The 15,097-nt window shown below is 43.0% G+C and overlaps 1 protein-coding gene across 3 annotated transcripts; it reads right to left on the reverse strand.

Annotated features, from left to right (window-relative positions):
- Window positions 1–392: 392 nt before the first annotated feature.
- LOC123765710 (otogelin-like protein) lies at window positions 393–14,895 on the reverse strand. Of its 3 annotated transcripts, none has more exons than XM_045754403.2 (14): window positions 14,509–14,895; window positions 13,068–13,157; window positions 9,752–9,910; window positions 9,529–9,642; window positions 8,817–8,958; window positions 8,554–8,662; window positions 6,447–6,584; window positions 5,389–5,562; window positions 5,103–5,165; window positions 4,232–4,370; window positions 3,299–3,427; window positions 2,940–3,002; window positions 2,297–2,394; window positions 393–1,331 (listed from the first exon to the last, which is right to left on the reverse strand). In XM_045754403.2, exons 2-13 carry the CDS (start codon window positions 13,135–13,137, stop codon window positions 2,315–2,317), a joined length of 1,380 nt encoding a protein of 459 aa, XP_045610359.2. In that variant the 5' UTR covers window positions 13,138–13,157; window positions 14,509–14,895; the 3' UTR covers window positions 393–1,331; window positions 2,297–2,314. The 3 variants fall into 3 exon arrangements, 2 of the variants coding, with proteins under 2 accessions (XP_045610359.2, XP_045610360.2); XM_045754404.2 differs by having other exon boundaries at window positions 393–1,328; window positions 14,509–14,701; XR_011230656.1 differs by lacking the exons at window positions 393–1,331; window positions 2,297–2,394; window positions 2,940–3,002; window positions 3,299–3,427 and adding an exon at window positions 3,745–3,754 and having other exon boundaries at window positions 3,815–4,370; window positions 14,509–14,637.
- Window positions 14,896–15,097: the final 202 nt, after the last annotated feature.

Consider the following 15,097-nt stretch of genomic DNA (forward strand, 5'->3'; position numbering starts at 1 on the left):
CAGTTCATAGTCTGTGTTCATAACCCTTCCTACTGCTATATAGTCATAATGGGTATGAACTTTATCCTGGTAAAGTTCCTTATCTCTGTAAAGGGGGGAGTGGAAGCCCAGTTGATTAAAGGGACCTCCCATAAGTTGAACACAATCTTCGTTCATTGTCACAAAAACAACTCTTCCTACGCTTGCAAACGTTAAAACGTTATAGATTCGCTTACAAAGTATTATTACAACTGAACAAGTTACATCAAGCAGTAATATTCCGGAACAGCAGCGCCAGTAACCCAAAGGCGAGCCAGACCCTTTCTGGCGCATTATCTTGTCATAATAACTTGTGAACAAAGACATTATACTTTAACTTGGTAACATAATCAGGATGAAAAAAAAGACCAAAGTTTTCAAATTGCATTTTACAGAAAGAGAAACTTCACTTATAACTGTATATAAACATTATTAGGTGACAGAATCTTGCAGCCTGATATAAAGAGTAAATATCTAACTTTATTGAACAAAAATATTTAAACTTTCACATTAAATTGCTGACTATATAACGAAAACAATTGCAACATGAATGCGCTCTCCGCTAATATGATGCTGACATGTGCATTTACACTTTAGATTAGGTTAGTTAATGTTAGGTTAGGTTAGGTTAGGCCACTTAAACAGTACTTTTTCAGAAGCACACAGGCTGGAGGCTGCACTTGATTATATGTACTAATGAGGGATATGTACCATTACTACACATCACCCCATTAACATGTATTCTAAGAGTTCAACACTCCATGGGCCTGCAAACTAATACTACAGTAACTCATATGTCTATATACTAATAGTACAGTACCTTATAGATCTGTATCCTAATATTACAGCATCTTATGGACTTGCATCCTAATACTACACCACCTTGTGGGCTTGTATCCTAATATTACAATACCTCTTTGGACTCCTTCCTAATATTACAGCACCCCATGTGTTTGTATCTTAATATTACAGCATTGCATTGGCTTGTATCCCAATATTACAGCACCTTATTGGTCTGTATCTTAATATTACAGCATTCCATTGGCTTGTATCCCAATATTACAGCACCTTATGGGTCTGTATCTTAATATTACAGCATTGAATTGGCTTGTATCCAATTATTACAGCACCTTATTGGCTTGTATCCTAATATTACAGCAATGAATTGGCTTGTATCCCAATATTACAGCACCTTACGGGTCTTTGGTCTAATATTACAGGGGCTTGTATCTAAATATTACAGCATCTCTTCGGTCTTCACACTTGCGAGCTTCCCGACGCCATGTGGTCCGTCAATAGCTCATCCGTCTCTGCTTCAAAGGAAACAGAGAATTAGCATAAATGGATTTAAGTCCGAGCGGAAAACTAATGCAAGTGGAGCGCCCCCAGAGCTCTGACCTGGGACCTCTTTTGTTTACTACATACATACATACACGCGCGCGCGCACACACACACACACACACACACACACACACACACACACACACACACACACACACACACACACACACACACACACACACACACACACACGTGTGTGTGTGTATATAAAGGTATATGTATAATATACCTTTAAGAGTTCTAGTTAATGAATTTCTAGATTTGTTATACTCTTTGCGTTTCTAGATAATGCAATTAATGCTTTCTCAATCTCTCTTCGTAAGCGAGGTATCTAATTCCAAAGATTAATTTTATCAGTCTTATCTCCACGTACTAAAGTGAATTTATGTCTATTCTATAGACCGAAACTTAACTTTATGTTCTGAATGGGACATAATATGGATAAGATAAAGCTGAAAAGAAATATTAAATGGCTTTCTGCTTTCAGATATTAATCCTATTATATTATTATACTTATTTTTAATTTTCATTAGAATATAGTGTTTATAATTGGCATGAAAATTCATTTAAAATTACTCTGCAACGCATTTTGATGATCTTTGCATTAGACATGAACAAATGTGTAATATGATTTAAGCTCTTTGCAACGTTAACAATGCATTTAACTGTAAATGAAAAGTCAGCAAATATAATGAGTGATTCCAAATCTTGGGAATTCCAAGAACCTATCTTAATTTAGTCCTTTGTATAGTGTTAGTAATTTTAATTGAAAACAATAACATTACAAGCAACACGAAGAGATTGAAAACTAAGGAAGTTTGTTTTTTTAAGTCTTATATGGCTGACAATGTGAAAACAAAAATTCATGACAGGTAATTCTTCCAGTTTAAAAGTGAAATAATGGCGAAGTTAGACGTGGACACTCATGGAGCCTCACCAGGAAGAAGTGGTGGTTTTAATTGTGGAGGAAGTGCCGAATTGGCTGCAGTCCCAAACATCCCGGGTTAAAGATCAAGTCGATGGGATTCGTACAGGCTGTAAGAAAATATTAATTTGATTAATTAATATAATATTCCTACTAAGAGGTTTGTTGTTAAAGATTCGCTACCTGGAACAAAAACTTCCAAGTAGCACGGGCTATGGTGAGCCCGTAGTGCCGTATGGTTCTGACTAAGAGGACTATTTTGAATGATTATGCTAAGTATCATCTGAGTTCATCTTCCAAAGTGACTGGTTATGCAAGAAAGACCTGAGTTAGCCTGTTAGTTTAACTGATTATGATAAGATAAATCTAAATTCATCTGTTGTTTACCTAGAGTTATGGAAGGGAAACCTGAATTTGTTTGTTAGTTTGACTGGTTATTATATAATATTATACATAATCCAAACAGTTAAATATTTAAGTACAAGTTTACTAGTAAGAATGAATAATTAAATCACATTCATTACATACTCGACTTTTCAAGCAAGTGCAAAGACGAACCTACAATATAAAACATCCATAAAGAAGTAACCACATAATTATATAGCTACTAGGAATATATTTCATTAACACTTTAGATAAGTTGCACTATACTGACGGTTGGGTGTCGTTACGACCTCCTTAGGCAGGTCCTCACACTGACCCTTCTCCCGGTCACACTCTGTTGACACAAGAAACGTCATCAGTCTACCTCTGTTGTCAGGTGTCTACCTCAGTAATATTTAACGAAAAAAGCACTTGGATTATATATATATATTCCAGTGAACTAAAGGCAATACAATTATTATCATTATTATTATTATTATCAGTGCTAGTAGTAGTATAATTATTATCATTCATCATGCATGATATAATTATCATTTAACTATTCCAGTAATGATTTAAACAAGTAATAATAATTCATTATACAAATGAACTTTGCCCTAAGTAAAGGTTCCATCACGTGTCTTAACTCACCCACAACCATAGTCTCAATGAAGACTCGCTCCTTAGTCATCACCTTCACCTCACCCAGCCACTTCTCAGTGTCCTTCTCCGGGTCTGGCGAGCCTTTGCTGATCATACACAGGTCAAAGGCGCACGAATCTGGCGGGAGAGAGAGAGGAGAAAGGTGGTGTTGAGGCTAATGGTCAATGCTCACATTGTCTCTGTACCCAATATTCATTTTCATGGCATATAATTCGTATTTGTTTTTTCTCCTTAGAATGTATTTTAATCAAGTTCTCTCAATCGCTTCATCAGCTTCTATTCCTTTCTCCCTGTTTCTGTGTTTATCTTTCTGTTTCTATCTTCCCACTCTATGTTTTACTTTTAATTCTGTTTTCCCTGACGGAAGTCTTATCCACAAGTCTTGCTGAGCTCCCCGGAGGCACTCTGGTCATCCCCCTGATGGGATTTTTTGCCCACAAGCACCTGGCTGACCTCCATGGAGGGACTCTGACTATTTCCTGGTGGTAGTCTTACCACAAGCACCTGGCTGACCTCCATGGAGGGACTCTGACTATTCCCTGGTGGTAGTCTTACCCACAAGCACCTGGCTGACCTCCATGGAGGGACTCTGACTATTCCCTGGTGGTAGTCTTACCCACAAGCACCTGGCTGACCTCCATGGAGGGACTCTGACTATTCCCTGGTGGTAGTCTTACCCACAAGCACCTGGCTGACCTCCATGGAGGGACTCTGACTATTCCCTGGTGGTAGTCTTACCCACAAGCACCTGGCTGACCTCCATGGAGGGACTCTGACTATTCCCTGGTGGTAGTCTTACCCACAAGCACCTGGCTGACCTCCATGGAGGGACTCTGACTATTCCCTGGTGGTAGTCTTACCCACAAGCACCTGGCTGACCTCCATGGAGGGACTCTGACTATTCCCTGGTGGTAGTCTTACCCACAAGCACCTGGCTGAGCTCCCCAGAGGCACCCTGGCCATTGGATTTTGCCCCACCAACAGTCTGCTGGCACAGTGCCAACATTCTCTTCCATGAAACATTGTCCTGCTGGCATTGTTTGAACGCTGCTTGAGACTCCTGTAGATAAAATAGAAAAAATCCTGTTATTCTTTGACAACTTATTAAAGAAGCAATTTCCAACATAATAAAGAGAGTGGACCTTCCACAGCAATCCTGTAATATTTGTTTGTGGAGTTTTAATAGTATTACTGATTTTTTGTTTAATCTAAGCTTAATTAAGGATACAGAAGAATATATATAATGATAAGGGATTAAATAAATATTCAACAAAAGGTATTCAAACTAGAAAAAATTAAATATTTTATTATACCGGTAGTTCTAATTAAATATTCTTTTAACATAGTTCCCAATAAAATTTTGTATATAATAAAAGGTGTTGGTTAATTTCTCATTTGCAGTGCTTTATTGGAACACTGAGAGAAGAAAACTAATTTCTATTATCTTTATTTAGTGCAAATAAATGCTTGATGCTCAAAATTAATTAGTTGCAATATCCGCATATGATTAGAAATTCCAAAATGTATAAATTATCGACAGTATATAGTTTATAAAGAATAAATTTAAGGATTAAAGCATATCCATTTATCCTATTGATTTATGACATGATATAAATCCTAGTTATCATTACAATGGCTCACCATTGTTGGGAGACAAGAAGCCGAATAGGGTTATCGAGGTCTTCCCCCCCCCCCCCCAACCCATTCTCCCCATACGCCAAGGACTGACGGGTCAACAGGATTCAACCCACGACAGTTTAGTTGTCACTCAGCAGACAACATTCTAACTTACCTTGTTGATGGATCTCCTGCGTCTCCCGGCGGCTGTGCAGGCGGGGTTGGTCTGGTCCGGTGTCTGCAGGCATAATATTGCGGTTAGTTTAGCTCTACCCCCATAGTGTCTGTCACATGTTGAACACCCCCCCCCCCCAATTATGTGTCAGTGTGAGGTTCGACCCTCAGGAGCTCTCTATGGTGTAAAATGGCACTTTTGCAGGACAGTTTTCCGCCACTCACTGCTCCTAAAATTACACTAAGCCGTGATTTGCTCACAATACACTGCACTTATTACAATACACCTTCCAGGACTCGGCGAACACAGCAGGGGCGTTGAGCGTAGGGTTGTACGGCACGTTGTTCCTAGTAGTGAAGTCGTTGCCAGTGTTCTTGTCCGGAATACCACACAAGCCGCGAAGCTCAGAATGAAGATTAGGGTTGGCCCACACGTCGAAGCGAATCTTGCAGTGCTGGAGCTGAAAAGGCAGTAGTGAAAGGAGGTGGTGAAAGGGTAGCAGGAAAGGCCCCCCAAAGGGTCCCTAGGTAATAATCTACTCTCATTTGTTAAATATAGATGTGACCCTTATCGAGATAGAGGTTCGGGTGCATCTACCAGTCATGGAGACATGGCGAGAGTTGTGGAGACTGGTATAACAATCTGACAGTCTAAAGCTATCTTTGGCAAGCACCTTCATATTACAACTTTGCAGGATTATAAAGAAATATTATTCCACTCAAATCAAGATTAAAACCAGAAGACGCGACCAGGCCATTAGCATTACATGAGAATGAGAAGGAGCCATAAGAAGACGACACCGCGAACACTGTTTATGTAGACCAGACGTAAATCTGTGTATTAATGAATTTATGTTTGTAGGTTAGATTAGCATTTTAAAAGCACCCTTCTGGGGTTGATTGTTCTATAAATCACTGAACTATATGTTTAACAGATCTCTAACCCTGTACATGGAGGATTGAAGAAAATGTATATATATGTTGGCTAGCATTGTAATTGTGGCCACGACTGCGGTAGAAAATAATAACAAAGAAACTATACATGTACGATAAGAAGCAAGATTATTGTATAAAAATGTATTATTTTAATTTAGATTTAACTAAAAATAATGCAGCCTAAGTGGATTTACCGCAAGACCTTCAGAGATCAGCGCCATGAGGCACTCTCCCTCTCGTTAAACTTACCATAAAACCTCCATTCACCAACATCTTTAGGCACTCTGCCTAGCCTCAGGCTCACGTTACGATTCTGAGAGCCCAGCACCCTGAGACATTCTCCCTGGCGCCAGACTTACCAAAAGACCTTGAGAGCCCCCTGAGACATTCTCCCTGGCGCCAGACTTACCACAAGACCTTGAGAGCCCAGAATCCTGAGACATTCTCCCTGGCGCCAGACAAGGACATTGTGCTTGACTCCTCCGGCGGTCACCCTCTGGGCGTAGGGACCCGCTGGCACCTCAATCTCTTCACCGTTTGCACGAATCTGCAGAACACAAAATTGTTTCACAAATATACACAAATTATTCACGGAGGGAGAACAGGAAAAAATTTCAGAGAATTAAATAAAATTGTGCCAAACAGTAAATACAAAAAATGAGGTACATTCAGAAACAATTTAGACTGAACTATATTAAAATAATCCAGGCCTAATAATTGTATCTATTTGTAATCACAATACCTCAATAAATGACTAGGAAGGCATACATCTAGGAAATCAACAACAGCAGAACAAAATGTGGTTAAACACTCTACGGACAATCAAACCCGCATTTCATACTTAATGTGAGTTGTTTGTGGTCGTAATAGTAGCCAATTATACTAAAGTAGGGCATGAGGGTCAACTCACACCCACCCTACGACACTATACAATCACAACTCACCATGGAAAGCTATTATTTTGATTTAGACATGAATATTTCTCCGGGATTTTTCGAACAAAATCGTTAATATATTATAGTAAACCATAAAAAAATCGAAGACCATCTCTGTACTTAACACTTTTTATAAATATGTTTGTAAGCAATGATGCCACACATCTCCAAAGTTCTTCCAATTAATATTTTTGTATGTATAATAGCAAGATTTATCTTTTTACTATGTAAGAATAACCGCAGTAATGTAAAATCCTGGTAATTAATAAGGATTTATGAGCAAAAATCAGTTCTCACAAGTTTCTATGGGGAAAAAATGGAAATTGATGTAAGACGCATTGGGCTTGGAAACCCCCTTAAACTTCTGCTGATGTTGACCTTCTTCAAAGAATTAATATTGATATGTTTGTTTTATTTGAAGTGATAAGTAATGACCGTGTGGAGAAGACTCTTGATTGGTCCAGAGATCTCTTGGAAATACCAAAACAATTTCATATGCACATGTGATAATTTGTTTATCTGTACATTCTCTCTATTTATGAACATAATAATTATATATAATAAGAGAACATAATTCTCTTTATATTATGTTCGGAAATTAAAGCAAAGTAGTTGAAACTGTGTCTTACAAAATACTACCTTTACAGGTAGAGGTACATGGTTAGGGAGGTTATCATATTACTATACAGGGAGGTTATCATCAATACTATACAGGGAGGTTATCATCAATACTATACAGGGAGGTTATCATCAATACTATACAGGGAGGTTATCATCAATACTATACAGGGAGGTTATCATCAATACTATACAGGGAGGTTATCATCAATACTATACAGGGAGGTTATCATCAATACTATACAGGGAGGTTATCATCAATACTATACAGGGAGGTTATCATCAATACTATACAGGGAGGTTATCATCAATACTATACCAACAGCACTATAGAATGGACAGTAATTATATAGGAAGCGAACAGAGAAAGATGTCAAAGTTAATTCCGGGCAACAAAAGCCTCTAGTTCAAGGAAGAGTAAACAAAATAATTTTACATTCTACAGATAAGCGAAGATTGAAGACGTACATGACAGAAATATGTTAGTGAAGGAAAGAGTATAACAAGGGGAGACATTAAAAGGGGGCTAAATATATCAACACAAAATAGGACAGTAAGAAAAATGGATAAAAACTGGATACGTTTAGAAAAGATCTCGATAAATATTGGCCTTGAGATAGGGTTGTAAAATTATTGAGCACATTGTTAGGTGACAAAGAACTTGTTGTCACTGCATTATTATTAGCGTAGGTTAGACAAATATAAGTGTTGATGGATGCTAATAGTAGATGCCTCGCATGGGCCTATTGGCCTTCAGTAAGTTCCTGTATTCTTATTTTCTAGTACCTACAAAACACCTTTAATTGTTATTGATTTATCTATCCACAGTCCTGCTTGTATGTTTGCTTCCACACGTGTAAAACCACTAGTATAAAAACATACATATCACTGCGTATCCGGCCATGAGTCTGGCCCTTCTTTCCTCATAATCAGATGTTTCGTGCTCTGGAAATGTAAACTCACCTTGAAAATGCCTGGAGAAGCGAGTCCCCATTCTCCTATCTCAATCTGAAGCTCCGGGTTGTCTTTGAAGGTGGTCTTTTGGACGCAAGAGGGCATGTTGTAGCAGCGCCTGGCGAAGGTCACTCTTTGAGTAAATCGTTCTCAACACTTCAATGCGTTCATATATTTTTCACCCACTGCATTTTGTTTTAGTGTAGCTATGTATAAGGAAATATATAATACTGAACTATGCCTCGAGAGGACTGCTTCGCAAAGAAACTCACTGGAACTGTGCGAAGATGCCGTATTCAGGATCAATGCTGTTCCCTTTCTGGGAGATGGCGTATTTGCAGTCTCCGTGGTAGTCGAACCTGTGACGGTCGTAGCTCCAGAAGTGGGGGTCGTCGAAGACCTCGCACTGCGGACCTGCGGTGGGAAATTCACTCTGAACTTCAAGTAAATACTTTCCCCTGCCACTATATTGTTCTCACTCCCTATTGCTGCATTAAGAAGGAAACACATATGCTAGAAAGTAAGCTTCCTGCTTTCTTGTTATTCAAAATTCTTCTCTATCTTCGTTCCTTCACTCATAGATAATCTCCACTTGCTATTCTGATCTTTGACATGAACTATTTTGAGCTGACTCCCGTTACTCACAATCCATTTCGGAACTAACCAACTCATTTTCACTTGCCTCTTGGTGCATACGTTCACTCTCCACCTACCTCTTGGTGCATGTAATAACTCTCCACTTGCCTCCAAGAATTCACAAACCCCCAACACATGTTTAAAGGTGCTCTAACACTCTTTCTACCTATTGTGGCTCAACACTATTATCCACCTGCCTCTCAGTGCTTACAACCCTAGAAAACTTGAATCATGATATGCTCACCCTTCACCAAATGTACAACAGTAGGCACGGTACTACAACACAAAACTAACCACAGAGTACTCAACCCACCATCCAGTACTCACAACAGGACATTCAGTACTCACAATGTGTCTCAATCTCTCCCGTGGGCTTCCAGTTGCCGCCCTCACAAGTCATCTTGGCGCAGCCAGCAGGATATACTAGGCCCGGCTGGTAGATGTTCCCTCGGAACTCACAACCTGCGGAAGATTACATCCACTCAGAGTCTGGTTAAGATCACAACCACTCTTATCCGGAGAAGGATCGCAGAGAGAGAGAGCGCTTATTACACTTAACAAATCAACTTACAGCCAGAAGCCTTCTCATCGCCGACAAACTCGGGCACAGCAGAGCCTTTGTCGCAGACAATCCTCATACACTTGTCTGGAAGGTTGGCCAACACGGTGCCGTGAGGGACAAACTGGCCGCCGTGGATGCATGATGATAGCCCCAGACAATGATCTAAATCTGTGGAGTATAAATATGTGTGGGCATTACACCAACCAATTATTAATTTGAGTTTTTCTTGAATAATTATAAAAATAGCGTCTCTTTTATTAACTCCGCGTATTTAAAATAATAATTAATTCATTGTGTCGGGGGACAGGAAGCCAGAGTGTATTCATACACGTCTGGCTTTTATCGAGGACAAACTATATTTATATTTTTTATTCGCACATTTGATAATCACATGATTACATTACATGTGATTTAATCACATGTTGTTGTTGTTGTTGTTGAGTTAGGGGCGACGACGATCGTGGGATCGGATGCGCCCCGGCGTACCCGTGAAGGGTGAATCGCAAAGCCAGGAAAGGCGAAACGCCAAGCCAAAACGCGAAACGAGTGACGCCAAGCACTAGAAACTAATATGCCACATGGCAAAGCAACGCACAAAGGGAGAGGCAGAGGCACATAATAGAACAGGGCAAACAAACAGCCAGAAGGGCACACAACATGTCATAGAGCAAATACACAGGAAATCAGAGCACATACTTGCCCGGGAACTTGGCCCGCGGGAACCGTACATTAAACGCCTCCCAGAACACCCATTGCAAAGGGTCCCGTCCATCCACCGGGGACGCCATAACATCCTGAACCAGGGCAACAAACACTTGCAAACTGGGGACCCAGATGGTAGTACTCAGGAGGCGAGAAGTTGCTACTCGCCCCCACAGAAAGGGAACTTGCCCACCATGAAAACACTCCGGTCCGTCAGACAGCTGTAACTCAGCAATCTTCGACCAGTGACCCGGTGGCATCACAGACGCCGGCAACACGTCCCCCAGGGCCCCAACGCGCACCCGCACCACAGGGGTACCCGCGGCCCCGGGCACACCACCAGACGACAGCAGGGAACCCGCACGGCGCGCATCCTTCCGTAACGTCACCACCAGGCCACGCCCAGCACCAGAGTCCACACCATCCCTGGCAGCGGAAGCCACCACCCCCCACTGTGGAGAGTCCCCCGGCGGAGAAAGAACCGAAGGCACGTCCGAGACACAGGCACCAGCACCGGCAGGCACATGGACCTCCGCCACCACGAACCGCGGAGACATCGACGCATCCGTATCCACACTGTCAACATCCGAAGCCCCGCAGTCACTGAAGTCACCAACGTCGGCCCAGGAAGAAGACGAACGCCGGGAACGTTTGGGCACCGGCCGGATATCGTCAGAGCCGGTAAGTGACCCAGAAACACGGGTACCACGAGCCGAAGGAACCGACGCCAGAACGGCAGCAGCCTCTACCACAGGGGGAACCGGGCCACACACAGCAAGAGGCTCCGCAGCCACCCCAGCACCAAGCACATCCGGGACCCGAGTCACGGACACAGGGCCAGGCGCAGCATCAGAAGACGAGGGAGAAGACAGCGACGTCACACAGGGGGCTCCAGGAAGGCCCACGGGAGCAGTTGGAACAGCGACAGGATCGGGCAGAACAACCGACGGTACCTCAAGAACCGGAGGAGGGACGGCAACAACCGGAGGAACGGCAGGCGCCGCCGGGGAAGCTGGAGCAGCAAACGGGACGCGCACACCTCATCAACATCACCGGAGACTGCCTCCAGAGGGAGCGGCGGGAAATCCTCGTCGCGGAACAAGTTGACAAGAGCAGCAGGGGCCTCAGCGCACCCGGCAGCCTGATGCCCCAACAAGCCACACCGGAAACAGGTACGAGGCTGCCGGGCATAATACACCCGGACGTAGTATCCCATAAGCCGGACAGAAGAAGGTATATCCGACCGCAGGCGCATCCCCACCGTGCGAATGTTTGTACGCCTCCCAGCATACCGCCCCGAGGAGAGCGTGTTCACCCGCACGCTGACAACAGTACCAAACCCTCGAAGTAACGCCGGAGGAGGTCATCAAGGAATTCCAGGGGCGCACCATGGATACTGACATAAGTCAGGGCACCACTGCGGTCAAATCGCCACAGAGCCGGCATCGTCTGGCAATGGCAACGTACGCCCCCCGTACCGACGGAGGAAGTCCCGGTACTCGTCCTCCCCCACGAACTTAATAACAACCCGATGGGCCGTAACTACCTCCACACCGTAAACAGCTTCCACCGGGACACGAAGCATGTCACACATCACCATCTCGATGGTCGGATAACCAGCCTTACAAGTGAACTCCAGGCCCACGGAGTGCACACGCTGAACAGGAGGAAGATGGCCCCCCATGTCAGCACTGCCACGTCAACGCAGCCAGGCAGGCAACAAAACTGGTAGGGCACGGACGCCCACACCACCTGGCGACCAAAACAGCAAACAACTCCAACAGCCACGGAGGGTCGGAAACGTCCTCACTCCACGGCCGCTAGCAGTCCATTTAATCACATGTGATTACATTACCAAATCACTAACACAAGTGTTTGAATGATTAAAGTAGGGGAAGTGTGGTTGCAAACTCTCTCCACGAGCTTACAGACTGTCATATGTAACAGCGCCCGCTGAGCGCTCTACCCGCCCTTGAATGCCTGCACGCCCTTGATCGTCTGCACGCCCTACACGCCCTTGAACGTCTGCACGCCCTTGAACGCCTGCAAGCCCTCGAGCAGAAGAACCAGAAGCTGTAGCAAGAGTCCTACAGACCTGGCAAATTAACAGGCTGAAGTAACCAGGTCACCTGTCACTAATAGTTAACTTCACATTCTTCTCCCGTTGAGATGGAAAAGTTAGGCACCTTAGTCTTTCACAATGCTCTGCAAACACTTCTTCCAGAGCACACGAACTGATCCCAGTCAAAGCTGCAAGTGTGCTTGGGTCTTTAAAAGGTTTTAAAAGTCTTTAAAAGACTCTGAATTGCTTAATCTTCGCATTCCCTTACTGGTATGTTAAGATCAATATTAAAATGCATTTAAAACTTCAACTCTTCTTTTAATATAAAAAAAATTATTCTGATGCGTAAACATGGATTGAATAATATTTAGGTTATGACTTTTTGACCAGACCACACACTAGAAGGTGAAGGGACGACGACGTTTCGGTCCGTCCTGGACCATTCTCAAGTCGAAACGTCGTCGTCCCTTCTAGTGTGTGGTCTTGTCAACATTCTTCAGCCACGTTATTGTGACTCATTGCCTGCATAGGTTATGAATTTTTTAACATATGTAGCGGTACCTTCGGCCAGGAGAGGCGCCGCTGCCATCACCACCAACGCCAGCACCAGGATGAACAGTGGTGGCGCCATCTTCAGGGCCTTGTACACTTCTGTCGATTATGAAATACCACTTAATAAAAAATTAATATTATTATGCAATATTATACCACTTAAGTCACTATTTATCATGCGATAAGGCCTCACAGAGCGTACTACACTGAGTATTCTTGGCACTTTTCCTGTTACTGAGAAGTATTCTTACGGCGTCTAGGAGGGAAGTTGATGGTGAAATCATGTTTACTATTGTCCCAGCATGATACAATAATACATGTTCACTATTGTCCCAGCATGATACAATAATACATGTTCACTATTGTCCCAGCAAGATACAATGATACATGTTCACTAGTGTCCCAGCAGGATACAAAGATACATGTTCATTATTGTCCCAGCATGATATAATGATTCGCACTATATATATTGTTACCTACATGATACATAATATTATTAATCACAAACAAATTATTGGTGAAGAAAACGACAGATTGTTAAATATTAGGATGAATGCACTGTGTACATAACTAACAGATATTTAACCCCATCTCTCTCTCTCTCTCTCTCTCTCTCTCTCTCTCTCTCTCTCTCTCTCTCTCTCTCTCTCTCTCTCTCTCTCTCTCTCTCTCTCTCTCTCTCTCTCTCTCTCTCTCTCTCTCTCTCTCTCTCGCTCTCTCGCTCTCTCGCTCTCTCGCTCTCTCTCGTTCTCTCGCCATGTCTGACGAGAAACTAAAAAGTATTTTAAAATCTGAGTGGCACTTCCGGCGGTGTAGACAATTTTAACAAAAAAAAAAACGGAACAAAATCAATAACAAATTTATGGGACAATGAGCTATTACTCGATGAAGAAGCCAACATACGTTAGGCACAAGACTACAAATACGAGACAAGGTGATAACTGCATGAGGAACAAACTAACAAGAACATGGAGACACGATAACAACTATATTATGAACAAGATGGCAAGTACAATGTAACAAATACATGAAGGACTTGGTGGGGAGAAATACACAAATGACTAGGTGACAAAAACACGAAACGCCAGGTGGCAATGGCCCATCCCGTCCTTGTGCACGCTACGGTAACCCAACGATACAAATACAGCCTACTATGAAAAGTAAGAGCGCACAGGTATCTACGTTTTCTATGTAGCAGAGTAATAGGTTAGGAAGGTTGCCTGGGTTCCCACATTTCAGGTTAGGAAAAGAGGTTGGATTTTATACGTAGTGGTAAATCATGGGATGGGGTTGAATAAGCAGAAGGGGTACATACCCAGACACATAGGATACCACATGCCCTCGCTTCAGTTATGCCAAGAAGTAGAAGTACAACCGTATATTTAACAACCTTTTGCTTGCAAGGTCTTAATACATAAGCGTGTATTAAAGACTGTATATTCAGTCTCACCTCAGGTAGGCAGCAAGGAGATGGGTGTCAGACGCTGGACGATGTTGGCGCCGCGGCGGAGGACCTGTGTCTGCCTCAAGGCATCTTCTCCTCGCTTATATACATCCTGCTCTAGAGGGGCCACAGCCCAGGTCACGAAGGACGTGATATATCTTGATCAACAGAGCTAGAGACCTTGACACTGGAGACTGGCACTTTGTGTGTCACCAGGGCCGGAAACTGGCACTTTGAGTCGCCAGAGTTGGAGATTGACACTTTATGTGTCACCACGGACGGAGACTGGCACTTTATGTGTTATCAGGGCTGAAAACTGATACTTATTGTGCCACCTCCGTGACACTGCATCACGAGGGCTTGAGACTGGCACTTACTCGATCACCACTTGTTAATGTGATGGTTGTGGGGGCGCGAGTGTGGCCCTCGTCCCAGTCCGCAGCTCCCAATGCCATAAGACGTAAGTGATTACTCCAATCGCAGGAGAACTGTGATGCCCCTCGAGGATTGGAGACACATTTGTGATCTGTCTACATCTTGGGTGCATATTTAATCAACCTCGGAAATATGCGCAGTTGTTGAGTACGTATTAGGA

This window comes from Procambarus clarkii, chromosome 37 (genome assembly GCF_040958095.1).
Source record: "Procambarus clarkii isolate CNS0578487 chromosome 37, FALCON_Pclarkii_2.0, whole genome shotgun sequence".
NCBI lineage: Eukaryota > Metazoa > Arthropoda > Malacostraca > Decapoda > Cambaridae > Procambarus > Procambarus clarkii.